This window comes from Accipiter gentilis, chromosome 28 (genome assembly GCF_929443795.1).
Source record: "Accipiter gentilis chromosome 28, bAccGen1.1, whole genome shotgun sequence".
NCBI lineage: Eukaryota > Metazoa > Chordata > Aves > Accipitriformes > Accipitridae > Astur > Astur gentilis.
The window spans coordinates 16,482,478-16,508,443 of NC_064907.1; the positions used below are offsets into that span (position 1 = coordinate 16,482,478).

Consider the following 25,966-nt stretch of genomic DNA (forward strand, 5'->3'; position numbering starts at 1 on the left):
TGACCTGTTGTATTTGAACACAAAGTCTGTGAGAAATAACAGTAGATCTCGGCAGATTGGCAAATCTTTAATATATTAAACAAAACATATCTGCTAGAAACATTCTATTTATATAAAAATGCAAAAAGACCCCTTTAAAGACATTTCTTTGGCATACTTTCCCCTCCCTCCCCCACGTATATTGCAAGAAGCTCTCTGTTGATATGTCATTTGCTTGTAATGTAAACAGACAAAAAAAAAAGTAATTAATAATACAAAGCTTTTTATATAATACTGTCACAGTGCAGCAAGCATATATAACAACTCAGCATCAGCAAGACCGTGTAGGCTGCAGTATTGACAATAAGGATTTAAATTGTATTAAATAACCAGGTGCAGTGAAATGTGGTTTAAGCTGTCGGTTGGGCAAGAGAAGTCAAGGCAGGTGGGGAGCGGCAGAACCACATTAAGCCCAGGCTGCCCCTGCCCTGTGGGGTGAGGGTTCCCCCAGGGTTTCCGCAGGTAAGACAAATCCACCACTAAGTGCCTTTTCCTCCACTGCCTGTGGCTCTCCCTCCCCGCCGGACCCTGCCTGGTCCTGGTGACCCCTCGGGAGGTAGCTAAATAATTAAACTCATTTGCACACAGGAGGAAACTGAGGCAAGGGGAGGCTGGAAAGGGCAGAGGAGGCACCAGGCTCCCATCCCACCTGCTCTGCATCACTTTTACAGTTGGGGTTGGTGTCAGCCGGGCTCAGTGCTGGACAAGGGGTGAAATACAGCCCGAGTCCAGTGTGGGCAGGGGCAGGCAGCAGGTAGAGCTGTACCGTACCAGCACAGTGACGGGGTGCTCCTTGCCCGGCTGCAGGGTAAGCAACCTTCTCTTGTTTTACGAAACCTTCAAGACGCGGCAGGGGACGGCTCCCAGAGCCTGCTGCTATCTGCAGTGTGGCTTTTTTATATGCATGCTAGAAAAAAGAGGGGACTTGTTTTTAAATGGGGAAAAATAAGTGCTTATCCAAGTTCCAGCCCTTTGAACATATCCTGTTAACTGTCCAAGGAAGGCCCCTAATTAATTGGCATTGTTCTCCCGCTCTCCCAGGAACGGCCCCTGCTCCCTGGCAGTTTCATCTTACACAAGTGCGACGCCGGGAGCTGGAGGGTTTCTCTGCCTTCCTAAGAGCAAACCCAAGTATCTTCTGAGCATGCATCCCTGGGTTAAGGACGAGGACCTGCTTTGGGTCTCTGCCCATAGCTCGGCTCTTTGGTGCTTTGGTGGAGAGGGTCAGTCTCTGCTCCGGCAGCAGCACGGCTCCGCCAGCCCACCCCATTGCATAGCTTATGCCTCTGAGGGCTTGGGAGCCTTTTCTGGCCGTGATTTTAGTGTCTGGCATTAGAACAGTGCAGACAATCGCCTCGCCTTGGAGCTGAGGCTCCTCTTACCTTGTGCTTGCTTTGCAATATGGCTTTTACTTTGGCGGCCGCGTAACCCACAGGGCTGAACGCTGGCGTCTAACACACGTAGATAAAAACTTTTGCATGTAAAAACATTTCAGACGGAGAAGCTGCTCTCTGACTTGCTCAGAAGCAGCTTGCTCAGGCTGGGGTCACACAGGCATCGGTGCTATAGTGCCTGTACGTAAAGGGCACTTGGTGTGGTCCCCTCGGCGGGAATATTGCAGTCGTGGCACGAGCAGGCTATTGCCAAAGCGCCCGGGGGCATGCCCGCTCCCGGAGAACACTGGTTGGTAACGAGGCACTCGCATCACTTACTGATCTGTCTATACATATATACATTCAATAATATAGCTTTGAAAAATAGACATTTGTTTCCTCTGTATATTATAAAATAGCATTTAGGATCAGTCTTAAGTGACATGCAGGAGTGATTAAAGTACAGCTGCAATTCAGGCTGCTGAAGAGCAAGGATTGCCTTTCACATCGAGATCCCGGCGTTGCTGTGGGAAGCTTTGAGCCTCCACAGGGGACGGGTCGGGCTCGGCATCGCCTTCCACCCGGGGAGAGCCAGAGCCCCTGGCCATGCCGCCCATCCCCACTAGTGCACGTGGTGATTCCCGCAGCATCACCTCTTCGCGGATGCCCTGAGCGGCTCCGGCTGCGGCTCCCAGAGGAAAATGCTGCGGTGCTGTGGCCATCTGGTCCTTCCCCACCTTTACACGGTGGTTTCGCTCTTCCAGAGGCCGGTCTTCATCCCGGCCACGCTGTCGGCGCTGGCCAGGTTGATGTCGTATTTGCTGCCCTTGAAGCCGCCGTTATGGCTGGCCACGTTGAGCGGGTAGGACCGGCGCTTCGCCTCCTTCTCAGCGGCACTGGCCTGCCGCAGGTTGTCCCTGCTGGCGCTTCTCCGGCGAGCCTCGGCAAAGTCGGGCGCCCGCCGACCGCCGTCGCTGCCTTCCGAGTGGCTGGGCACCGTCTCCCCATCCTGGGGGGGCCGTGGCCCCACACGACCACTGCTGACGGGGCTGTTCCTGCCACTGTGGTAGCTCTCGGAGTGGCTGTTGTGGAGGCTCCCGCTCTCGCTGGAGGGATGCTCCGAGGAGGGGCCCCGCAGCATTTTCAAGCGGTGGTGCTTCCCATCCCGGCAGGGTTTAGTTCTGCCCCGGTGGTTCCTGCGGCCGTGGAGGTTGCTGGTGTGCCTGCTGGCACCGGTGATCTTGCCATCAGTGGGGTCCGGCTCCGGGCAGGCAGCCGGGTGGGCATCTGCCTGGCTCTGGGCTACTTGCAGATTGGTGAGCTTGCAGCGGCCCCCGGCCGAGCTGGCGCTGCTGGGCGAGGAGGAGGAGGAGGCAGCGGAGTGAGCTGCCTCTGGGTCGCAGCCGATGAAGACCTGCGAGCCGTCCTCCGGCACCAGCCCAGGGTGGACATATGCCTGCATGGGCAGTGCGTTCCTGTAGGAGGGGCAGCAGGAGAACCAGGAGTTGAGGACGTCCCGGCGCCGGACGCAGTGGTGAATAAAAATGAAGAATCCCAGCACCACGGCGGTGACGCCGTAGAGGCAGCTGAAGACGATGTTCAGGTACCAGCGCTGGGACACGGCCATGGCGCCGAACGTCCACAGGGCGATGTACAAGGCGTGGGTGATCACCAGTGCCCAGAATTGCACCTGCAGAGAGTAGACGCCATCCGCCTCGGGGCAGGGCGGCCCTGAGTTCAGTGTGACCGAGATGGACCCGGAGTCTGTCAGGAGGTCACCGGTACCCCCCAGCCGCGGTGGCGGCTCCAGCGGCTCGGGGACGTCTTTCCGACGTGATGGTCGGCACTGGAGGCTGAGCCCGGCGCAGAGAAAGTAAATCCAGGTGACGAGCAAAATGAAAGCTACGGGGACGTAGAAAGCCCCCAAGCTGGGCCGCCACACCAGCCAGCAGCTGTACGGGAGGAAAGGGGCTTTGATGAGCAGACCTGGGTGCCTGTACAGCCGGCAGCCATGCATCGTGGTACTGTGATGCTCAGCCTCCCCGGCCCGATGGCACGGGCTCTGCAGAGGCATGCTGGCTGCCTGGCTGTTGTTTTCCCAATATAGGGATAGCTCTTGGGAAAGATCTCACCAGACTTTCCCAAGCTTGCCTGGATTCCTGGCACTGCTGGTTCCCCTTGCCCAGGTGGAAGGAGGCCACCTGTTTTGGGGAGGAAGGCATGGTCGAGCAGGGACACTTACTAGGGGTTGTTGTCATGGTAGTTGTGGATGTTGACGGCTGCTGTGATCCCGCAGATGATGAGGGGGATCCCGCCGGCGATCAGGTAGAACCTGCACGGGGGGGGACGGTGTCACCGCACACCCAGAGCGAGCCCTCAGGAGAGCACGGCACGGCTGCGGGTGGAATGGGCTTGTACGGCAGAGCGAGTCCTGCCCAGCCTCTGGACGTGGGGTAGGGGAAGCTCCCCCGGCTCCCTGCTCCCCCGTGGGGCCGGGGCAAGGGGAAGGGGCATTCATACCGTAGCATGGGTCTGGGGGCCGGCTGGGATGCTTCCCCGTCCGGCTGCTGCGGTGCCTTCCAGGTCGCTTCCTTGTAAAGCACTCGGGCTTTCACGGCCATCCACAGCAGGGTGGAGAGGGAGGAGTAGTGCAAGATGATGCCGACCTGCGGGGCAGAGGCAACGGTCGGGAAGGGAGATGCTGCAGACACGGCTGCGTCCCCACCGGTCACCGTCCTGCAGGTCTCGGCAGGGTGAAACCTCGCCGTGCTGGGCTCTGCAAATTGCAAAGCAGCCCCGGGAAGCGTGTGGTGGCTGTTCCCTCTCCCCTGGTACCAACCGCTTGGCAGACGATCAGGTAGCCGGTGAGGGTGATGCCTCCCGCGAAGATGGCGGCCGTCATGGCGATGTGGAAGCAGAGGTTAAGCAGCATGTGCCAGCCTTTCCGCGGGATGAGGATGGTGCTGGAAGAGAGGCACAACGGGCACCCGTGAGCTCCTGCCCGGCCCCGAGAGGAACAGTTATTTGTGGCACGTGAGAGAGCCACAGCACAAATCCTGCCTCTGCTACTCTGGAGGGATGCTCCGACACAGCCTGTCCCCAGCCAGGCAACGGAGTATGGCTGATAAAGAAGCCGTGCACGTAAGTGCATGCACGTGGGTGAAGGACTGCTCGTAGCTGCTGGCAACGTGTCCGTCACGGGGCTCTCGGCAGGGAACCATCGGTGCTGGGACGCAGGGAAGGGGACTGCAGGAGCTGGGCTGGAGGGAAGGGATGCTCTTCTAGTGCCCCTGGCTCTGGTTGTTCCTGGCTTTGGCTGGCAGCATCGCGTTTCCATCACGAGGCGTGGGCTGATAGCACCACCCGGCTTTGCTGGTGTTTGGTTCACTTATAGCAACGGGAATGGCTTGGCCTTACAGTTATCTAAATAAGTACTTGTTCAGTGTTAGATATTGTAATTATTATCGGGTTCTTCCAACTGGGTTGTAGTTAGATGTGGACTGATAGTGTTGCTTGGCTTTAACTGTTAATAGTGGTTTCACTTATCAGAAATCGAATGGCTTGGCCATATATGTATCTCATTAAGTACTGTTAAGTATTTGATATAATAATTACTGTTGGGTTCTTCCAAATAGGTAATAGCTAGATGTGGACTGATAGTGCTGCTTGACTTTTTGTTAGTGTTTGCTTCACTTGCAGTAAGGGGAACGGTTTGGCCTTCTGTGCATCTCATTAAGTGCTTGTTAAGTGTTAAATATAATACTTATTATTGTGGGTTTTTTCTGAGAAAATGGTAATGGATGTGGGCTAATAACGCTGCTTGAATTTGTTAGTGTTTGTTTCACTTATAATAAGAGGAATGGTTTGGCCTTATATGTATCTCATTAAGTGCTTGTTAGATACAATACCTATTATTGGGTTCTTCCTGAGAAATAGATAATAGATTTAGCTAACAATGTTGATTGACTTTATTAGTGTTTGTTTCACTTATAGTAAGAGGAATGTTTTGGCCTTATATGTATCTCATTAAGTGCTTGTTAAGTGTTAGATATAATCATTCCTGTTGGGTACAGGCTAACAGATGTGAACCGAGAGCAATGCTTGGCTTCGTTAGTGTTTGTTTCACTTAGAGCGGAAGGCTCTTCCTTTGGCCTTATGTGCGTCTCATCAAGTACTTGTTAAGTGTTAGGTATAACTATTACTGTGTTCTTATTGCTTTAAAGAAGGCAGCATGTTGGTAAGTGGCCTGCTGAGATGGTCTCACCCTGGCTTATGCAGCGACTGTTGCCCTGGACCCCTCTGCATCCTGGTCGGGGGGTGGAGGGTGGGCTCGGCGTTAACTGGGGCAGTGAGGGGCTGCTGCGCCTGGGGCTCTGTGCAGGACCCGCTGCTGAGCTCTGCTCGCTGCTGCCTTGCAGGGGTGATGGAGGAGTGGTGGAGAGCCTTTGTCCGTGGAGGGAGCCCAGCACCGGCCTGGGATGAGGCTCTGGCAGCACGGCTGGCCCTGCTCCTGCCCTTTGCTAAGAAGTGCCCTGTTCACTCCATCCCGCTTGCTCATGGGGCACTGCTTTTGTAGAGGGAAGGCCCTCCTGCTCCTGTCCAGCCCACTGCTCCGCTGCCCAGCGCCCCATTGTCCCCTCGCCTGGGGGCTCACTGGCCCCAGGTATGGGGTGATCCCATCCCTGAGCCCCACTGTTCACCATTTCTAACCCAGCGAGGTCTCAGGGGGTCTTCGCTCCCACCCTCAAAGTCCCACTCACCTCCTCCATGCCTCACGCTGCAGGACAAGACACGGCCAACCAACCCAAGGCCCCCATTGCCATAAAGGCAGGACGCATCCAGCCATAGCCCCACACCGGCTCCCGTGGCAGTGCCACTTGCCAGGCAACACGTTCCTGGAGGGCTACCTCCTCAAAACCCATGTCCTAAAGGGCCACATCCTAGAGGGCCATCTTCTGAAAGCCCCTCTCCTGGAGGGCCATCTCCTGAAGGGCCACCCCTTGGATGGTCATCTCCCGGACAGCCATCCCCACACACCTTCCTCCCAGCCGTTGGCAGCAACTGGGGAGCTCCTCCAGCTGCCCACAGAGACACACCCCCCAAGCGCAGCCCCTCCAACCATCACCACGGCCAAGGCTGGCACCAAGACGCTCACTCACCCGTGGTTGACGATGTAGGTGATGATGGTGGTGAAGAGGCAGAGCAGCAGCACGGCCGTGCAGGTGTACATGGCCGGGTGCAGCACCTCCACCGCGCCTCGCGCCTCGCTGGGGAAACTGCTCAGCTCCTGCATAGCACAGCACAGCCCGTCAGACCCCGTGCCATCCATCCCCATCCTCCCATCCCACCCCATCAACCCCCTGCAGCCCTCAGGCTCCGCACCCCTGCCCCGGGCAAGGCTCCCAACGCTGTCGCTCGCCCCCCACCTACCATGAGCACAGCCACGTTGCTGAGGTGCCGGCAGTGCAGGGAGGTGACGTTGGGCTCCCGGGCGGCCAGCTGGCACCCCTCGGCGCTCCAGCCCCCCATGCCCCCCAGCACCTCGAAGTTCCAGTATGCGGCCACCGGGTCCGCACCCTCCCCGGGGTGCCGCAGCGACACGGCCACCGGCTCTGACAGGTTTCCCACTCCGCAGCCGTCTGCAGCAACAGAGAAATCTGGTCAGCAGGACGAGAGACACCCCTCTGCCTGCACCCTCAAAAGGGGCTGGGCATAGGGGACCCCCCCCACTGCATCCCATAAGCACACTGCCACCTCCCCATGAAGACCCCCAGGGATGGCTTTGCTCTGCAGAAGCACCAGGGCACAGCCCAAGGACCCCCATGGAGCTCCATCCCCCAAGAAAAGCCCCACATGGGGCACCCCAGCCCCTCTGATAACAGGCAGTCCTTACAGGTCCCAGCATAGATGACCGGCGTAGCCACGCTGCGGCGCTTGCCGTCGTCAGCCAAGCGGGAGGAGTTGCCCGTGCTGCAGAAGAGCTTGCCGTTGCGGAAGACCAGCAGCTGGAGCTTGCAGTCGGCCAGCGGCGTGGACGGGACGGGGCTGGCGAAGAGGCTGGGCGGCAGCTGGATGGAGGCCAGGGCGATGCTGTTCTGCGGGTGCATGGTCACTGGTGAGCAAGGGCCAAGTCCCCCCCACCCAGGACCCCCCGCCTTGGTCCTCCGGCTTACCCATACCTTGATGTGGAAGCTGGTCAGGGAGACATTGGGGCGCCCCGTGGTGCAGCGCAGCCTCAGCTGCTGGTCGGGCACGGGCTCGGCCCCCCGCTCAGCTGGGGGGGGACGCCCAGCTGGACCCCCATCTCGCCGCTGGAAGGCCACGCAGCTCAGCCCCACGTAGCTCTCGGGCTTCACCACGTACGCCTCGAAGGCGATGTTGCGTGAGTTCTGCCAGGCACAGTGCCACGGGGTGGCCATCAGCCCTGGCACGACCAAAGACCCCCCTGGCATGGCCAGAGACCCCCCAGCATGGACAAGAGACCCCCAGCTTGGGCAGAGACCCCCAGAATGACCAGAGAGACCCCCAGCACAGGCAGACCCCACACCAGCAGCCCAACCACCTCCTCCTCCTCCCCCCCAACATCTCCAGGCACCCCCCCTTGCCCCCCCCACTCACCACCGCCATGTGCTGGGAGTTGCTGCTGAGTGTGTGGGCAGCGATCTTCTCCAGGGAGCGGACGATGCTGGTGCAAGCCTTCTCCTCCTTCTGCGACATCCACAGGATGTGGTCGTCCACCAGCATGATGTTGCTGGCCATCTCCACGATCACGTCCGTCAGCTGCGAGGACAGCAAGCGGCTCCGCAAAGAGCTACTGCCATCCCCAGCGGCAAACACCCCAATTCATGCTTTTCAACCCCAAAACCACTCGGTAGCACTGGGGCAAGCAGGGGACAGGAGCAGCGCTCGTTACCTGCTTGATCTGGTCCACATAGCCAATAAACTTCTCTATCATCTGGGCCACATAGAGGACATCAACCATGTCCGAGAAGTTGGCCGCCTCGGCCGTGTAGACGCGGAGCTGGTGAGCCAGGGTCAGGGCGTTGGAGGCATTGATGGGCATCTGCAGAGCGGCACGACCACAGTGGGGGGACGGTCACCGGCTGCACCAGCCCCCCGGCACGGCCAAGCCCCCTCCCGGTCCTCGGCTCACCAGCACGAAGGTGTAGAGGACGCGGGTGATGTCGTTGGTGTAGAGGCAGTGGGAGTAGTCGCCCTCTTCCCAGCGCCCGGTGCGGTCGCAGCGCCGCCATGCCTGCTTCTCCGCCGCCGAGCCCCCGCCAGTTGGCCCTGCGGCGAAGGGGTACTGCAGGCAGGGCTGGTAGGCGGTGATGCCTGCCAGCGTGCGAGGCCACCTGTGGATGCCGATTAGACGGTGACCGTGGGGCACTTGCCACCAGCAGCCCCCATCCTGCTGCAGACGGGCACCCACACCCCGCCCCAGCCTGCTCCCCCTGCACGGACCCTGCCCAGTACCATGCCAAGGCCCATGGGCACCGCAGCCCCCAAATCCCTCCCAAAAGCCCGTGCCTCCCCTTGGCTCCAGAGGGGCTGAGAGCGATGCTCCCTAGAAAGCTGCCGCCCCCTCCCCAATCCTGTAGCCCGCTCGGCTCAGCGCAGCACAGAGGGAAGCAGCGGGCGGCAGGGGGGGCACTGCTAATTTAAGCCACATTGACTGTACCAGTAATTTATATTCCGTAACGGCCCCGCTGGGGTTACAGCGGGTGCCCGGAGCCTTTCGTCTCATGCCAGAGAAATTCCAACACCTCTGCTGCTGGAGCCGGGCTGCGCCGTCGGCACGGGAAACCCTTCAAAAGCGCTCGCGCTCCCTGCAGCCACTAATCGCTACCAGACGCCCGGTCACCTGCGGCGAGCCCCCCCGTCCCGGCACGCACGGCTCACGCTGTACGTGGCACGCACCACGCAGACCCCCACTCTGCCACGGCACCCACCCTGTGGCCAGGCCATCGCCGGTCCCTACCTGAAGTCGCCACGGTTGTTGGTGACCCGCTCGGCAGGGCAGTAGGACGCGGATGTCTCCAGCACCACGATCTCCACCTTCTTGCTGACGTTGCCCTGGGAGGTGGAGACGGAACACTCCCACTCGCCGTTGGCAGAGACGTGGATGTTGGAGAGGATGAGCTCGCTGCGGGCAGAGGGGACGGGCTGGCACAGTGGGTCTGCCCCACAGCGAACCCACAGCAGTGGTCCCCCAAGCTTGGACACGTAGGGACACACACCACGAAGCACAGGAGGGGCCTACACTTGGCATCCCACCCATGGCACTTGGTACCCGCAAACCAGCAAGCCACGCAGCCGTGAGTGTCCCGTCCCCATCCCCATCTCGTCTCCCTTGCTGTCCCTATCCCATCTCCATCACTGTCCCCATCCCATCTCCATGCCCACCTCATCTCCATCCCCATCCCATCTCCATCACTGTCCCCATCCCATCTCCATGCCCACCTCATCTCCATCCCCATCCCATCTCCATCACTGTCCCCATCCCATCTCCATGCCCACCTCATCTCCATCCCCATCCCATCTCCATCACTGTCCTCATCTCATCTCCATCCCCATCCCATCTCTATCACTGTTTTTATCACTGTCCTCATCTCATCTCCATCACCATCTCCATCACCATTCCCATCCCCATCCCTGACCTGGTGATGAAGGTGCAGTCGTGGATGAGGCTCTCCTCCACGATGACGCCCGTCCGCTCGTCCTCCTCCACCAGCTCGCGGTTGTGATACCATCGGATCTGGGTGCTGTTGTCCAAGTAAGTGGCGGTGCACTGGAAGGGCAGCCGGTCGCCCTGGAAAACCACCTGGCGCAGCGACGGGATGAGGTGGTGGGTGTGCAGCTCCGGGGCGCCCGCTGCGGGGGACACAGCCGGCCGGGTGAGCCCGCGCCCCCGCCTGCCCCCGCCGCCCCCGCCCCGGCCCCGGCTCACCGCAACGGAGCTGGTTCTCCCGCGCGCTGCGCAGGGGGAAGGCGTGGAGGTGCCGGGGGTAAACGCACGCCGTCCGCTCCGAGATCTGCGCCGAGCGGTTGCGAGCCCAGGGCAGCACCCACCGCAGGTTGCAGTCGCACGTCAGGTACTCGGTGGCAAAGTCCCTGCAAGGGCCGGCGTCACGGGGCGCCCGCGGGGCCGGGGCACGCCACCAGCCCGGACACCCTCCGGCAGGGACGCCCCTGGGTGCCAAAATCCTGGGGCACAAACTCACACGACTTTCAGGGAGGGGAGCTCATCGAAGACACCAGGCGGGAGGCTGGAGAAAATGTTCCCGGACATGTTCCTGCGGGACAGAAAAGAAAGGCGGTGTGGAGGGGACCTGCCGGGAGGTGGAACACCTCCCAGGTCCCTTGCTGTGCCTGCACACCCCACCACGGCACCTGACGAAGGTGGGCACGGGGCAGCCGCAGCTTAACGAGCCCCTTAACGTGCCAGCCGGAGGCAAAGGGTAGGAGCGTGCCTCGGGATGCAGCATGGGATGCAAAACTGCCAGCGATGCCCCGGGGGCTCCTCTCGAGAGCCAGAGGACGGGGCTGGCCAGGGGCTCCCCAGGGAGCTACTTACAGCCTGAGGAGGTTGGGGAGCCCCTGGAAGACGCTGGCGCTCAGGCAGCCGATGCGGTTGTTGGAGAGGTCCCTGCAAAGCGAGCGGAGGGAACGTCAGGGCTGGGGATGCCCCGTTGCGCCCTCTCCCTCCGGGCCAGCCCCGGGTGCTCCCTCGGGGGCTGCACCGGCACTTACAGACGTTTCAGCTCGGGGAGGCCAAGGAAGGCGCCCGGCTGGACTGTGCTGATCAGGTTGTTCTTCAGATCCCTGCGGGGAGACAGACACAGACCTCAGGGTGTGCAGCGGGGAGCCCCATCCACAGGAGACACAACGCCGTGGGGCCGAGGGCACGAGAGCAGCCTGATGCCCTCCCAGCCTCCATCTCCCACGCGTGGGTTCCTCAGCAACCCCGGGCGCTGCAAAACCCCGTGCAAGAGCCTCATTAGCAGCTTTCCGTCCCATTTCCCTCTCGTTATCTCTCCAAAGGGCGCAGGGAAGGCGCGAGGCTCCCCGCCGCTCGCAGAGAGGGGATGCCAGCCCCTCTGCACGCTCTGAGTGCGCACCGCAGAGCATCGCACGCCCGCGCACGCTGGCGGTGGCTGCCGTCCCTCCTGCGCATTGTTTCCGGAGCAGCCGTATCCTGGCGGGTTATCTCCTGCGTGCGGGATAAGACCCTGCTGCAATTGCCAGCATGGCCCCAAAAGGGCTTTGTGGCCCGCAGGAAGCTTGTTTGGGGTATTAGCCTGATTGAAGGCACGTATCTAATCAGAGGCAAGCCAGGCGTGCGCCGGTGTGGGGTGGCTGCCATCACCGGTGGGGAGCACCGGTGGCATTGGCCACTCCATCCAGCCCAGGGGACCGGTAAGGCAGCTCCTGTCGAGCACCAGTGCTGACCGGGAGAGGAAATGGGATCCATATGGCAATGCCGTGTTTATCTATAGTGGCCTCCATGGTGCTCCTTGCTGGGTCGCCCACTGTTCTGTGTGCGGCACTGGGGACACCTCGTGAGCCGCAGCCCTTGTTTCAAGGCTACAAGCTGACAGTCGGGATAGGGGAGCGGTGCAAACCCTCCTGCAAAAGTTCTGGGGTGCAGGCGGGTGCAGGGGTCCCACTGGTGAGACGCAAGGGGCCACGCAGGGAGAGGAAACCCAGGCGATGCTGCCTGCACACTGTAAACACGCAGACATGCTTTGCTTCCAGACTAAAACTTACACACGTGGCTCCTGTGGGTCCCCAGCTGACCCCAAACAAGCAGGGCTCGGTGTGGAGCCACACGGCCCCGCGGTGCAAACCAGGGGAAGGGAAGAGAAATGCGGTGTGACACCTTCCCGGCCGGCATCATCCTGGCCCCGCTTGGCCAACACAACAACTCTGCCCACGCCTGCCTTCGCCAACCTCCTGCAATGGGCAAAAGCATGTCCTGCCAGCTCCGATGGCCGGGTGTGCAGGCAGGAGTGCAGGCAGGAGTGCAGGCAGGAGTGCAGGCAGGTGTGCACAGGGGCCAGGTGAGCGCCGGTGCTGAAGGAACAGCTCCGCTCACCTGCACCGCCAACGCCGCCAACTCCGCCAACGCCGCCAACGCCAACACCCGCTGCACGAACGCCCATCCTGCAGACACCCGTCCTGAAAACACTCATCCTGGAGACACCCATCCTGCAGACACCCGTCCTGAAAACACCTGTCCATACACGTCCAGGGAGACCATCCCTGCCGGAGCCCAGCCGGAGGTCCCCAGGGACCCCCGCGTCCCGGACGCCCACCCAGCACACACCACCAGCACGGCCCGCGGCGGTCGGGGATGCAGCGGCCAAAACACGTCCGCTGGCAAAACTCGGCGCCCCTGGCTCTGGTCCGCCTGCAGCCAGGGGCTGGGGGCTGCAGGGGACCACCGGCCAGGGATGGGACCCACTGGGGACCGGGGGCTCACGGCCAGCCCGGCGCATAGCCCCACGGGGAGCCTTCCTCGCTCAGTCACTTCCTCCCCGCTAGCCGGGGGCCCGGGGCTGCCGCTGCTGCTGATTTACGATAAGGCTCTTCTCTCGGCACTGCAGTTGTTTGCCTTCGCGTTTCCGCCGGTCCCGGACCCCCTCCTCCCCCTGCCCCGGCGGGGTGACGTGCTGCAGGCACAAGAGCCGACAGCGGCACAGTGCCACGTGTGCACAGGGACCCCCCCCCACCCCGCCACCGTGCATGCATGGGGACCCTGCAAAGCAACCGCCTCCTGCCCCGAGGAGTGAGCCTCGATGCGCACAGCAAATCCCACCACAGAGGGCCTGATCCAGCCCAGTGCAGCTGCAAGGAGCTCGGCACACCGGGGCTGAGCCCGCAGCCACACACACAGCTCCCTGTGCACAGCAGCACCCGCCGCAGCCCGTTGTAGATGGACAGATGGACAGACTCCATCCCCGTCACCCATGCTGTCACCCAGCCGAGCCCCCCTTGCAGCCCAAAGCCCCAAGAGGGGAAGCGCTGGCCCGGGTGGAGGGCAGGACGTTCCCAAGCGGGGCTGCGCTAATGAGCGCGGCCGCCTCGGCTGCATACCGGCCCCGCTCAGACTCATTAATCTCATTACGCCGCTACAAATCACTGGAGATGCCAAGCTGCAAGCTCAGAGGGGCGGTGGTCTGTGGGGGCACCCTGCACACCGCTGAGATCCCGGGAACGGGTTTCTCCCCATCACGTTGGGATGCCGAAGCACCCACGGTGGGCAGCCAGGGGGGGCAGGGGCCCCATGAGCCCCAGAACGAGAAGCGAGGGGCCCCGGAGCCCCCACTGCATCCCCGCCACACCAGCGCGGTTCCTCCACGGGGCATGTCTGCGCCGCGGCCCCAAACCGACCCGATGAAAACAATTACGGCTCCTGTCGAGAGCAATCAGGCGCGGTGCAGCGTGATGCTGGCCGGCCCAGGATGGGGGAGCACTGCCTACAGCCCCCCCCCAGACATGCTGGCGCTCCCCCTCTGACCCGCGTGGGGTTTCGGCACGGCGGAGGTGAGCGGGAGGTGACATGGGGTGGCTGCTCTCCCAGAGCGTGGAGACTTTTAAGGGGACCCCAGGCACGCTGGGGGTTGCAAAACCACGGTCCCCCTGGGGTGCCAGCCCCCCGGCTCCACCGCAGCCCTACCCAGCGAGCGCAGCGCCCAGGGCAGCCCCAGCTGCTCCCCGCCTGCGCGCATGTTAATCCCTCCTGTTAATGAAGGCTCGGTGCCAGGAGCAGGAAGAGGTGACCCCACACTTGGAACCGCGCTGGGGAGGACTCGGCCAGGGGAGACTACAGGGGGACAGGGTCCCTAAGGACCCGCTTCCCACTCTTCCCCTAAAACAGGCCCACGGGGATTTCCACCGCTTTTAAATCCCAAACCAGCCCCAACGCCATGCATCAAGCACCGCATGCTCTGTCATGCCTGCTCCCCATCCCGGCGCCGTGCACCCCAACCGCAGTGCCACGCGCCAGGCGCCGGGCACCCCGGGGTGCCTGCACCCCCACCCGACACCGTGCACCCCACGCACAGCGCTGTGCACCGAATGCTACCCAGGGGCTGGCACCCACCGGAGGCTGCGCACCCCAGAGCAATGCCACGAGTGGGCACTGTGCACCCCGGGCCCCACGGTGCAGCCCCGCAGCCTCCGTGCCCACCGGAGCAGTTGGGCTCTGCTGCGGGTCGGGGCAGGTGCACGTCCTGTAACTCGAACAAGATCCGCGTTAATAAACGCTTCCTTGTTCGGGCTAATGAAACGCAGACGGTTGGGGGTCCCGCTGCCCCTGGGGAGCCCCTGCGAGCCCCACAAGCCCCTCAGCTGACAGAGCCAGCATCCTGGGGCTGTCCCAAATCCTCAGCCTGGCTGTAACCCTCTCCAGACCCACCGCTGGCCGAACGGTGCGGTCGCAGAGTGGCCCAGGCAGTGTCTGCCCGGGGGGGTCCCCGCAACCCCGGGCATGCTGCCTGCCCCTGCCCTCACCTCCCCACTGCCTTGCCCATCTGCACCCAAAATGATGCCCTGAGGGAAAATGCAAGGCCAGGCGCTGCGGGGCAGGGACCCGCCACCCAACAGAAGGGGACCCCACAACCGTGTGCCACAGAGGATGCCAGGGAAGAAGCCAGCTTCGGTGCACAGTGCCCGCAGATGCCGGCAGCTGGGCCACCATCACACCGGGTGAGCATCCCACGGCGGGAGCCCACCCGGCCCCGCTCGGCGCAGGAATGCACGAGACCCTCGCGGGGCCGCGGTGGGGAACAAAACGCCCTCAGTGCGCTGGTCCCCGCTCCTGCATACCTACAGATCAAACCCATATGGGGGCCATAAATCTCCCCTTATTACAGCTCCCTCCATAGAGATGCCTTTCATGGAGAGATAAGAAAGTTGACTTTGTTCAGGGGGACAATGTCGCTTTTCATACCGGCCCCCACGAAGCGCAGCCCCCCCTGTTGCCTCCTGCCCCGGCATAGCTCCCGGGGTCCCTGGGATGCCCGCGGGTGCCAGCAGCAAACCCCGCCGCAGCACCCGGGAGCGATGTCGGGAGCAGGACCCAGACGGTGCTGCCGGCATCCGTCCTGCTCGCACCCCATGGAAGCTCTGCCTGCACCCTGCTGCCCACCCCTCCTTCCATGACCCCCCAGCCGCCCGCCGGGCACTCACAGCTTCTCCAGAGCCCGCAGCCCGAAGAAGGAGCCGTTCTCCAGCACCGTGATCTTGTTGTTACTCAGCAGCCTGTGGGAAGAGCAGAAGAACAGGGGAAGCCCCGTTACTCAACCTGCCAGGCAGCCCCCGTCCGTGCCCCGGTGACCCACGGGGCTGGAGGGCGAGTGGGGACGGCCAGACCTGCCATGAGAAGTGGCAGCCCCGGCTGTGCCGCTGGGACGGTGGCGATGGTGAAGTCTCAGGGACAGGCTTGCACGGCCGAGTGGGGACATAGGATGCAACGGCTGTGTCGGGAACCCGTGCCGTGGTCCACACGCATGGTGGCACCAGGCTGGAGGTGCCCAGGGCTGTGCCAGCTCTTGGGGTATCGCTCCTGTACCTGGGCCTGGGTGCAAGGAGCTGCACATGTGGGAGATGAGATCCCCACCCCAGCACCCATACCAAGAAGGCACCCCGAGGACCTGCAGCCAGGAGGGGACCCCATGGCACCCCCAGGTCTTGCCCTCCACCAGCCTGACCCCCTGTGGTCATGGCATCATGGCCATCCCGGGAGCCTCCCAGCACTGAGATTTCATCCCAAAATAAAGACCTTTGCTGGCCAAAGGAGCCCTTGTGGGGTAACAGGAGAGGGAGGGAGGGCACAAGCACCCGACAATTCAGCCAGAAGCTCATTAAAGCTCATCAGTGGCAATTAGCAGAGCCAGAACCCAGCCTGGGGATGGGAGCCGGCTCTCGGGGACCAGAGGTTCTTCCCAGGAGCTCCCGGGCGGCCGCGTGGACACCGGCGACGCTCCCGCCGGCAAACGTGATCCAAAAGCGGAGCGGGGGCAGCCGCCAGCCGGGGCCGGGAGGGCACCCTGGAGCCCCGGCCAGAGGAGAGGCGCGGGGGAAAAAAAGGCTCATTGAGGGCCAGAGCCGGGGCTGTTTACACACAGGCGGGCTCTGCAGCGGGGCTGAATGGCGGCTGTGTGCTGCAGAGCTCCGTCTCCTCCAAACACCCAGCCTGTGGCAGCCGTCACCAGCCACGCTCGGTTCTCCCTGGCCGGGCTCCCGCGTTGGGGCTGCCCCAGGGAGCGGACGAGACCGGGACCGGGACCTGGCTCGGGGGGTGGGGGGCTGCATTGCAGCGGGGGGCAGCTGCCAAACCCCCAAAGGGTGGTGGGGATGGAAAGGTTGGGGGGCAGCCCCCCCCCCCCCACCACCACCTTGTGCTGCATCCTGTGCTAATGAGGAGCCGCCACCGGGCACTGCCGTGTCCGTGGGGCCCTGCGACCTGGCCGGCGGCAGGGAGCGGAAGCGTCCGGCAGCCCCGCCAGCCTGCAAATTGCTTCCACACGCTGGCGGACGGAGCCGTCGTGGCCAGGACCATGTCTCGCCCTTTCCTCCCCACGGGGATGCTGCTTTCGCAGGGCTTGGCTCACCCCAGCGCTGCAGCAGCGAGCACCAGTGCCGATCGACGGCGCTCATTGCCCTGGGATCCCACCCGGAGCGGGGGGCAGCAGGGATGCTCCCAGAGCAGCATCGTTCCCGGAGCAGCCCCGGCTCCCGGGCATGGCAGCCCCATGGCGTGCCTTGATTCCCCGTCACGTCGTCGGTGGGGGCTGTTGCTCAAGGCCGTGCCGGCCCCAACGGCTCCAGAAGGTTTTAATTCCAGCGGCAGCAGATTTCACAACCCGGCAAAGCCTCCGCAGGCTGCGCGTGCATGGGGGGACCTCGGGGGCTCCCTGTTAAAGCTTAGGGCAAGCAGACCCCCCCTGGCTTGGGGGGCCAAGTTGAGATGCAGAACGGACCCTGCTGAAACGGTCCTTGGGGCTGCATGAGCTGCAAACACAGAAACTAGACGAGTGCAGGAGACTCCGGTCTCAGATCTCCTGTGATTGCTCCTGCACCCCGGCTTGGGGTGGCAGCGGGGGTCCCCGGCATTGCCAAGGACACGCGGAGCCTTTGGGCAGGGGGGAGGCCGGGCACCTCCGGCATGCTGGACCCAGCTATGCCAAAGCATCCTCGCAGGGCATGGGCTTTGCAGGGGGTTTTACAACCACGGACATGCCTCCAGCACGGCAGGCAGAGATCAGGCAGCCGGCTGCCTGCATCGGAGAGCCAGCGCACCGGAGAGCTGCGCCCAGCTGGGAACCCAGTCCCCGGTTCCCCCCCGCCAAGGGCTGAGCCCTGACGCCGCGGATGCTCACTTTGTTCGCGGACCCCTGGGACCATCTGCGCCTCTGCCATAAAAACAGAACTCCCCGCCTTAAAAGGCAACGCTCCCGCGGCCCCCATGCCATCGGCCTCCCCTGTGATCTGCAGCCAGGCGGCCGGGCCAGCAACCCGCCCGCCGACGGCCGGGAAAACAGCCGTGGGACACCCTTCCCGTGGGGTACTTTGGCCAAGGGTGAAGCCACCCTTGGAGCCACTGGCCCCTCGGGGAGTACGGGAATGTCCGGGACCCCGGTACGGTGTGGGGGGACCCTGAGCTGTGGGCACTGCCCACCCCTGCGACACCCCGCTGCTTGGCGCCTGGTCTGCCCTTCCTTAAGGAAAAGAGGTCCTCGACCAAAATGAGCGGTCGGTGCACAAAAATTGCACTAACAGTAACGATCTGACTGAAAGTTTTTTTCCTGGTAAAACTTTTTCTGGGTAGCCACCCTGGCTCTTCTTCTCCCCATCCTGTAGAAGTCAGCCAGGTCACGCACCCCCGTTACAACTCACATCCTCAAACATGGTTATATTTTGTTTTCTCTAGTTTTATGGATATTATGTTCCAAAATGCTTTCTGGTGTTTTTTTTTTTCCAGGAAGTTCTCATCAGGCTCCACAGGATTTTCCGTTCCCGCACGTCTGCAGGCAGCAGAGCCCTGTGCGGGTCCCTGGCATTATCCCCTTACAGGCCATTAACTCGGAAACCCCAAAATACAATGGAATAAGTGTGCCTGCAAGACCACCCCTACCCAGCACACGGGGGTCATGGGCAAGCAGCCCCCGAGCCGCACTGGGGCAGCACAGCCCCACACTGGGACCCAGCCCTCAGCATGCAGGACCGGGGCTGGACCCAAACCCCTCAGCTGGATTTCAAACTCCAAGAGCTGCCCCCGCTCCTGGCCAGGAGGAGGGATTGGCTGCGGGGGGAAAGAGGATGGGGGGCTGGAAGCAAACCCCGCTGCCCCCCAATCTCCCCAGCTCGCTGTGGCCAAGGTGGCTGTTGCCGCCGGTGGGCTGTGGAGCGTGCCGGGCACGGGTTGCGGCAGCTCCCCGGATGCTCGCCGGGGTCCGCACGGGGCCGGGGGTGCAAAAGAGACGCGATGCCCCCATGTCCCAGCCGTCCGCAGGCTTGGCAGGCCATGAAAGCACAGCTGTGCTCCTCCAGAGCCGCCGCTCGGCCGTGCCTTGGCTCCAGCCCAGGCTGGGACTCCTCACCTCGGCAGCGCCGGCAAATGCCCCACCAAGAGGTACCCCCCGAGCCGGGTTCGGAGCGATGAGCCTGGCATGCACCCCCAGCCCTCGACGCCCGATCGCCCTCGTGCCACTCCAGCGTTCTCCCGTCCAAAACGACGCCTTCAGCCCACCCGGCCGCCCCGAGACCCTCCGGCATAGCGGTGGGTGGGTGGGTGGGCTCCCGTCGCCTGCCGGGGACAGCCCCGCCACTGGGACAATAATCGGCTAATTGAGCGATGGCTGGAAAAGTCTCTCTGGACAATGCGGGGATTAAGGACCAGAGCATCGAGTCAAACGGAAACGATGGGGGGATGCGTGGTGGGGACGGGGGCGGACGGGCGGCGGGAGGGAGCGTCCTCCCATCCTGGGGGGATTCAGCCTTGGAAGGGGTTCAGCATCCCTGCTCCAACCCGCCTGCGCTGGGGCTCTCCGGGCTTGGACCTCAGGAGGCTGCAGGCAGAGAGATAGAGAGATCCCTTCTTCTTCTTTTTTTCACCTCAAAAAGAGGAGCCAAAAAAACTGAAAAAAACAAGATTGTTTTTTCAAGCGTGCTGGAATCCACTTGGATAAATAACGGCTCCAGAAACTGGGCTGCTGAAACAATAAACTTCCTCTGGACCCAACCAAAAAAGGACGCGGGGAGACGGTGGCTCCCCAGCCCGTGCAGGCAGGGGAAAGGCACAGGCAGCGGCACGGAGGTTAATAAGGGGGGGCCGCGGTGGGGGCGGGGAGGCCGGCTATGCTTTTTGCTCTCCAAGTGCATTAATTCAAAGCATATGCTCGCAGCAGATACGGCGCAGGCTGCGCCCCGAGCAGAGCTCGCCGGTTTGCAGAGGGATTTTAGGAAGAGAAAAGAGGGGCCCCAGGGCTGGCGAGAGGTGCCGAGGGCTCCGGCACTGGGAAGGGCTCTGGAGGCGGCAGCATCCCAAGGGGACCCTGCAGCTCCCCACCCCAATGGGGCCGAAGACCCCCCGACATGGCCGGGGCCACCCCCTCCCCACTTCGTTTGGGTGCTCGGGGGCTCTTCCCCTCCCCACGATGCGCGCGGGGCGTTGCCTCCAGCCTCGCGTCACGCCGGGCTATTTCGGACGGTGAAAATTATTGTTCCAACCCTCGGCTTTTGTTAGCACAGGAAAAATAAGCCCCGGAGAGAGGGCGAAACGTCCAGAGCTGGCGCAGGGCAGCAGGGCCGGGGTGCTCCGGGCAGCACCACGACCCTCTGCCCCTGGAAAAGCCAAATCTGCCGGACCTGCAGCCCAATAAATAACAAATAAAAAGCTGAAAAAGGGTTGGGAAAGAAACCATCTGCAGGGCCCAGGATAAACCGGCCTCGGAGAGGGGAGTTCAAGTAGAACTGGAAATTGGTCATAAGTCAAAGCCCTCTATTCCCTGCAGACAATCTGTAATTTCAGTGCAATCAAGCTGTGCACATAAATGAGGCCTGTGCTGGGATTCCACATCTGGAAGAGGTTTGGGCTCCCGCCCGTGTGACAGCGGGGCTGGCCGCGGCCGGCGCAGCTATCTGCGTCTCGTTAGGGATACAGTGCTTTTTCCATTAGGTGATTAGCACAGGGGTCAGCTGGAGGGGGAGGGAATTAAAGCCTTGTTAATACACGTCTGCAGAGTCCCAGCACCTCGCAGTCTCGTCGAAGGGATATCCCCGAGAGGTGCCAAAGCCCCCAGCCCCAAACCACGGGAAGACCACGGTCCTGGGAGGCTGGACCACGATGGAGGGGCTGGGGGAAGCGCTGCGCCCCAAGCTGCATCGGTGCAAACTCTGCTGAGACAGCTGCAGCCGGGTGAGTTCTGCAGGGCTACGAGTCAAAAAGGGGTGACAAGTCAGTCTGTTAGGGTTGGCATCCCTCCTTCTTCCCTGCGACGAGCTGGGGGCAAGAATTAACCTCTAGGTATAAAACGGGGCAGGTGTCAGAGAGCACACGCCTTGTAACGTCTGCTGGGGTTGCACGGGGATATCGCACCCCTGTGAGCATCATCCTGCTAGCCGGACCCCACACATGTCCCCATGCCGACTCCCTGCTCCATGATGAAGGCAGCACTTGTGCCTGCACCGGTCCCGGCAGGCCGCTCCGTACCCACTGGCTGCATGTCTCCCCACGGCACGAGTTTCTCAGGTAGGACCAAAGACCGGCAGGAGATGGCCGGCACGGCTGCGGATATTTAGGCAAGAACCGAAACGCCCGATCTCCCTGTCCTGCCACCATCCCGCAGCTCGAGGGGCTCCAGCGCCACGGCCACGGCCATCGCACCCATCCCCGGGATGGAGCAGGGCCGCCGGTTCCCAGCACCCCCGGCCGTGCCGGGTCTGTTCCCTGCCACCGCGGTTTCCCCACGTGGAGTTAATTTCTGCAGCTCCACATCTGCGGGCACTGGTTTGCTCTCTCCCAGAGCAGCGATCCCTGCGAGGGGCCAAGGGAAGAGAAAAGGAGCTGCGGCTCCTCTCGGCAGACGGCTCGCCGTGAGAAACTGCCACGTCCCCCGGGATGCCGGGACGCCACGGCCGAGCCCGGCGCTGGCTGAAGGGCAGGTCCCCGGTGCCACGGGCATCCCTCATCCCCTGCCCTGCCCATCCGCAGGCAGCGATGCCAGCGAGTGTTTCTCAGGCGCGGGGGGTAAATAAGCAGCAGCTGCCGCAGAGGCAGCCTTGGATTCCTCAGCGCAGGCCTAATAATTAAAGATAAATAAAGAAGTAAACCGAGAGTGTGGGAAAAAGCCAAATGAGAGCCAGGGTGAGGGACCTGCAGGGCAGCAGACCTCCTCCAGGCGCCCGTGTGTCCCCAGCCATCGCCCAGGCGGCCGGAGCTGTGGCCGGGACAGCAGCCGGCAGCTGCTGGGAAGAGCCTCCCCCCACGCGCAGCATCAGCGCTGCTCGTTAGCGCTAACGCACGCCTGCTTCCAGGCCGGACCGGACGAAGACTGGAACGGGGCTCCGCTTTTAAGCGTTGCTCTGCACAAAACACATTACGTGTTTCCTGCGACTGGGACAAGAGTGATGCTGAGCATCCCTGGGGCACGCAAAGGAACCCTGCTCAGACCCGGCTCACCCGTGGGGCTCCAAATTTGGCTGTCCCCAGCGGGGTGTCCCCCAAGGCACGTGCAGCTCTTGCCACGTGCCCAGGCCCTGCTGCCTTCTCCGCTCCCTGCCCGCACCCCAGCGGCTCCAGGAGACTCTCCTGAAGCCGGAGCCTCTGGTTTTGATTGTTCCATCTGGAAAGGGTTTAGAATAAATCATGTTTACTGCACGAGAGCAGAGCCCAGGGTCACCGCATATTTGTAGGTTTCTGCCTACGCCTGTAGGTTTCATGTCACGTTTTAGTGGGATCGTGTAATGCCCTAATGCTTCTGCACGGTCATCCCAGCCCCTCCGAGGGAGCCGGCCCCGGCACGGACGGCTCCAAACCGCCCTGTCCCACCGGACACAGCCCTCCTCGGCTGCTCTGCCGGCTCGGGGCTGCACTGGGGCTCGACTCGTGCTCAACATTGCGGTTACACTCGCTCACGCCGGAGAAAGCACCAGAGCAGGCAACTAATCGGATGCTTTTCCCAAATACAGATTGACAAAGGACTCCAACGTCCCCATGGGTATTTGCGAGGAGCTGACGTAAAAGAAAGGGCCGTAGGAGGAAAGAAATGAAGAGCAAAGCCTGTCCGAGGGAGAGTGTGACTGGAGAGCCCAGCCTCCACGTGCCCTGCAGCCCCCCAGTGTCTCCCCACCAAGGGAAACCCAGGACACACATCGGAGCTGCTGCTCCAGGATGATTTACGCTTTTATTACGACCGTCGCACTTCGGACCCTGCTCGTGGCACCCACGCAGCACAGGCGTGTTTCACAATCACACTCCACGTGTGGGATGGTGGTGTCAGCTGGGTCCCCTTCCCAGCCACCCCGTTTTCACAAAGCGGGCATCGTCACCCCAAAACGAAGCCCCTTCGCAGCGAGCGGCACGGCACATGGAGAACCAAGAGATGCTTAGAAACAGCAGCGACTCCGGCGCGCGAGCGGCAACGCGACCGAGCGGGTTCAAGCACGTGAGAGTGGACGGGACCAGGAGCACGGCAGCCCCCAGCCCAGCCCTGCGCAGCCCCAATCCTCTGCAGCGTCCGACAAAACCCACCCGAGAAGCAGAAGGTGGAGAGCCGAGGCCGTGGGCACGCTCGCGTGGGCGGGCGGGCGGGCAAGCAGGCACGGCCGCCCTCACGGGACGACACTCCGGGCAAAAGCGACGTTCCTTCCAGCAACGGCACTGCCGGCCCTGCCTTCCAAACCAGATTTTAATTCAAACATCTCCTCCGGAGTTATAAATAAACCCTGCAATCCGCTGCTGCAGCGAGCAGGCGTGCCGGCTGCCAGCGTCAGCCGAAACCCCAACCCTCTCCGGCACCAAGGGTGCGAGGAAGTTTTTAGGAAGCAAGCGGCAGCCGTAGAGGCTTTGCGCAAACCCGAAACCCGCTCACTGCTCCCGATCTCTTTTCGGCAAATATTTCCACTTTCAAACAAAAACATCCTTCCCGGCACTCAGGCAGCAAACCCTGCGGAGGGAAGCGTGGAGAAGGAGCCCGTTTCCTGGCTTTCCAGCTCACGTCCACACTTTAAACCCGCGCTGCTGCCACGCCGTGGGGAGAGCGGGGTCCTTTCCGTTATTCTAGAGCCGCAACACCCCACTTTCACGCAATTTAAACAAAGTTATGCAGAACCGAGCAACGCGTCTGTTGGGACGGATTCCCTTCCGAAGTGACAAAATACGTGAAAAAAAAAGTCACCGTTTGCGCTGCGCTCCCCGACACCGCGGGGCTTTGACCCCCCCACCCCATCTCCCTTAGCCCCACCAGCACCTGCCCGCCCGTGGGAGCGCGGCTCCGGGAAGCGGTACCCACTACCGTGGCTGGGGGGTGGGGGGGGGTTACGGGGGTCTCCCCGCTGCTCCAGCCCCCCCCCCCCCAGCTCCCCTCCTTCCCGGGGGGGGGGGTGTGTGTGTCCGCCGAGCGGTACGGGGCGGGCTGGCCGCGACCCACGCGTGGGCTCCCATCCTTTTCGCAAGGCGGTGGGGGGGGGGGGGGGGCGATGCCCGGGGGCCGGGGGGGGGGTGGGAAGCGATGCCCGGGGGCCGCGGTACTCACAGCGTGGCGGTGCCGTCGGGCAACAGGCGAGGCTCGGGGGGCACCGGGAGCCCCCCGCCGCTGCAGACCACCCGTCGCCGGGGTGCGGCGGGCCCGCTGGGTGCTTTGGGCCGTTCGGCCCCGCACTTACAGCCCAGGCTCTGAACGGGGCAGCTCCGCGCCGCCGCCGCCGCCGCCGCCCCCCCGCCGCTCAGCGCCGCCGCCAGCAGCACCAGCGCCGCCGCCCGCCGCATGGCCCCGGCCCCGGGCCACGGGCTCCGGGCTTTCGGGCTCCGGCTCCGCGCCCGCCGCCGCCCCGCTCCCCGGGGCGGCTCCGGCGGCGCCGCCTTCCCCCCGCTCGCCGCGCTCCGCCGCCGGGCCTGGCGCCTCCCCCGGCCCGCCCCGCCCCGGCCCCGCCGAGGGCATCCACCCCCCCCCCCCCACCCCCCTCCTCCCTTTTCCCCACCCGGAGCGGGAGCCTGCGTGGAAGAGAGCTAGAGTCGTCCGTCCGTCCCCTCAACCGTGGGCTGGGGCCGGAGCTCGGAGAGGTCCTGGAAAGCTGGAGCCTGCGTGGGAGAAAGCTGGAGTTCCTCCCGTGGGCAGGGGCTGGAGCGCCGTGGGGTCCCACAGGGACCCCGGGCTACGGCCCCCGTGGGTCAGAGCATCCTCCCAGAGGGCGAGAAGCTCCAGCCCCGCCTGGAGCCCTGGGCATCAGCAGGGAGGGCCGGAGCTCGTGGTCCGTTCGGTGCGATGCCTCGCTGTAGCATCCCGGCTGCGACAAGTACAAGGTGCCGCATCCAGGGTGGGCGCGCACACGTGGCCCCACCAGCCCTCCCGCGTGTCGGGGCTCTGTGGCCTCCCACCGCCTGCTGGGACCCCCCTGCACAAACTCACACAGTTCCCTTCGTGGGCACACCGCTCCATCCCCTCCTGGCCTCCGCTGCGCAGTTAACACTCTTCCCTTTTTGCCTTCCCTGTTTGCTTCACTGGTTTTTACACCAAGTTCAATATTTTCCTTCCCGCTCCCCCCTCCCACGTCCCCGCTGCCTCTTGCGCTGCCCCCGGCCCTTTCTCCCCCCGGGGCTCGACGTCTCTGAGGCCACGGCTCACGCAGCTTCAAACCAGAAGGGATCAAAAGGAGGCAATGAAGTCTCCAGGACCCCGTGCCAGGGAGCGGAGGAAGAGGGTCATGGAAGGACGACAAGAGACGACTCTGGGAATGTGGTTTCTCCCCAGGACCAATAGTTCCTGGAGGGGAAAAGAAATTTACTCCTTTCTCCAAATAAATACAACTTGCTGTGGCAGTGGGCGTCGGAAAGAGGAGATACTCATCAGCACACACTCCCAAGCTGTTTCCACATGCGCTTTTGTCTGGGAGCGTAAGCAGCCCAGTTCCCGCACAGCTCGTTAGCTGCTTAACCAGTGGTTGCCTCAATTCCATCTCTTCCCTGCCCCGGCGCTTGCTGCCTCCAGTCAGGCAGGGACAAGGAGCACGGCCCCAAGGGCTCTTCCGTGGCCTGTCGCACCCCTGTAGGGGTCGTAGGACCCCAGAGCCCTGGAGACGAGCATCATCGTGTTAGTAAAAAACCCAACAATCGGCAGCAGCGTACCCACATCTTCCCTCTTTCTTTTTTCCCTTTTTTTTTTTTTTTTGTTCCTTTTTTCCACTGAGCAAAATTTCCACTGCAGAAATTACCCTCCCATGCTCAGCACTGCAGGATGCTGGTCCCAGACCCTGCAGCTGAAGCTGGAAGAGCAACAGGAAACCGCTTGTGTCCAGTATCCGCTCAGAGATCCTGCGAGCATCTGCAC

The 25,966-nt window shown here is 62.6% G+C and overlaps 3 protein-coding genes across 3 annotated transcripts in view; 1 reads left to right on the forward strand and 2 right to left on the reverse strand.

Moving 5' to 3' along the window:
• ASH2L (ASH2 like, histone lysine methyltransferase complex subunit) overlaps positions 1–25,966 on the reverse strand; it is a 370,425-nt gene that overhangs the window by 80,946 nt on the left and 263,513 nt on the right. The window lies entirely within an intron of this gene.
• RAB11FIP1 (RAB11 family interacting protein 1) overlaps positions 1–25,966 on the forward strand; it is a 99,865-nt gene that overhangs the window by 20,761 nt on the left and 53,138 nt on the right. The window lies entirely within an intron of this gene.
• Positions 48–24,506, reverse strand: ADGRA2 (adhesion G protein-coupled receptor A2). The gene is made up of 19 exons (XM_049831304.1): positions 24,176–24,506; positions 15,609–15,680; positions 11,166–11,237; positions 10,990–11,061; positions 10,637–10,708; positions 10,363–10,526; positions 10,073–10,286; positions 9,394–9,558; positions 8,566–8,767; positions 8,326–8,475; positions 8,031–8,192; positions 7,592–7,801; positions 7,306–7,507; positions 6,843–7,051; positions 6,572–6,699; positions 4,252–4,375; positions 3,933–4,078; positions 3,655–3,744; positions 48–3,364 (listed from the first exon to the last, which is right to left on the reverse strand). Exons 1-19 carry the CDS (start codon positions 24,406–24,408, stop codon positions 2,152–2,154), a joined length of 3,900 nt encoding a protein of 1,299 aa, XP_049687261.1. The 5' UTR covers positions 24,409–24,506; the 3' UTR covers positions 48–2,151.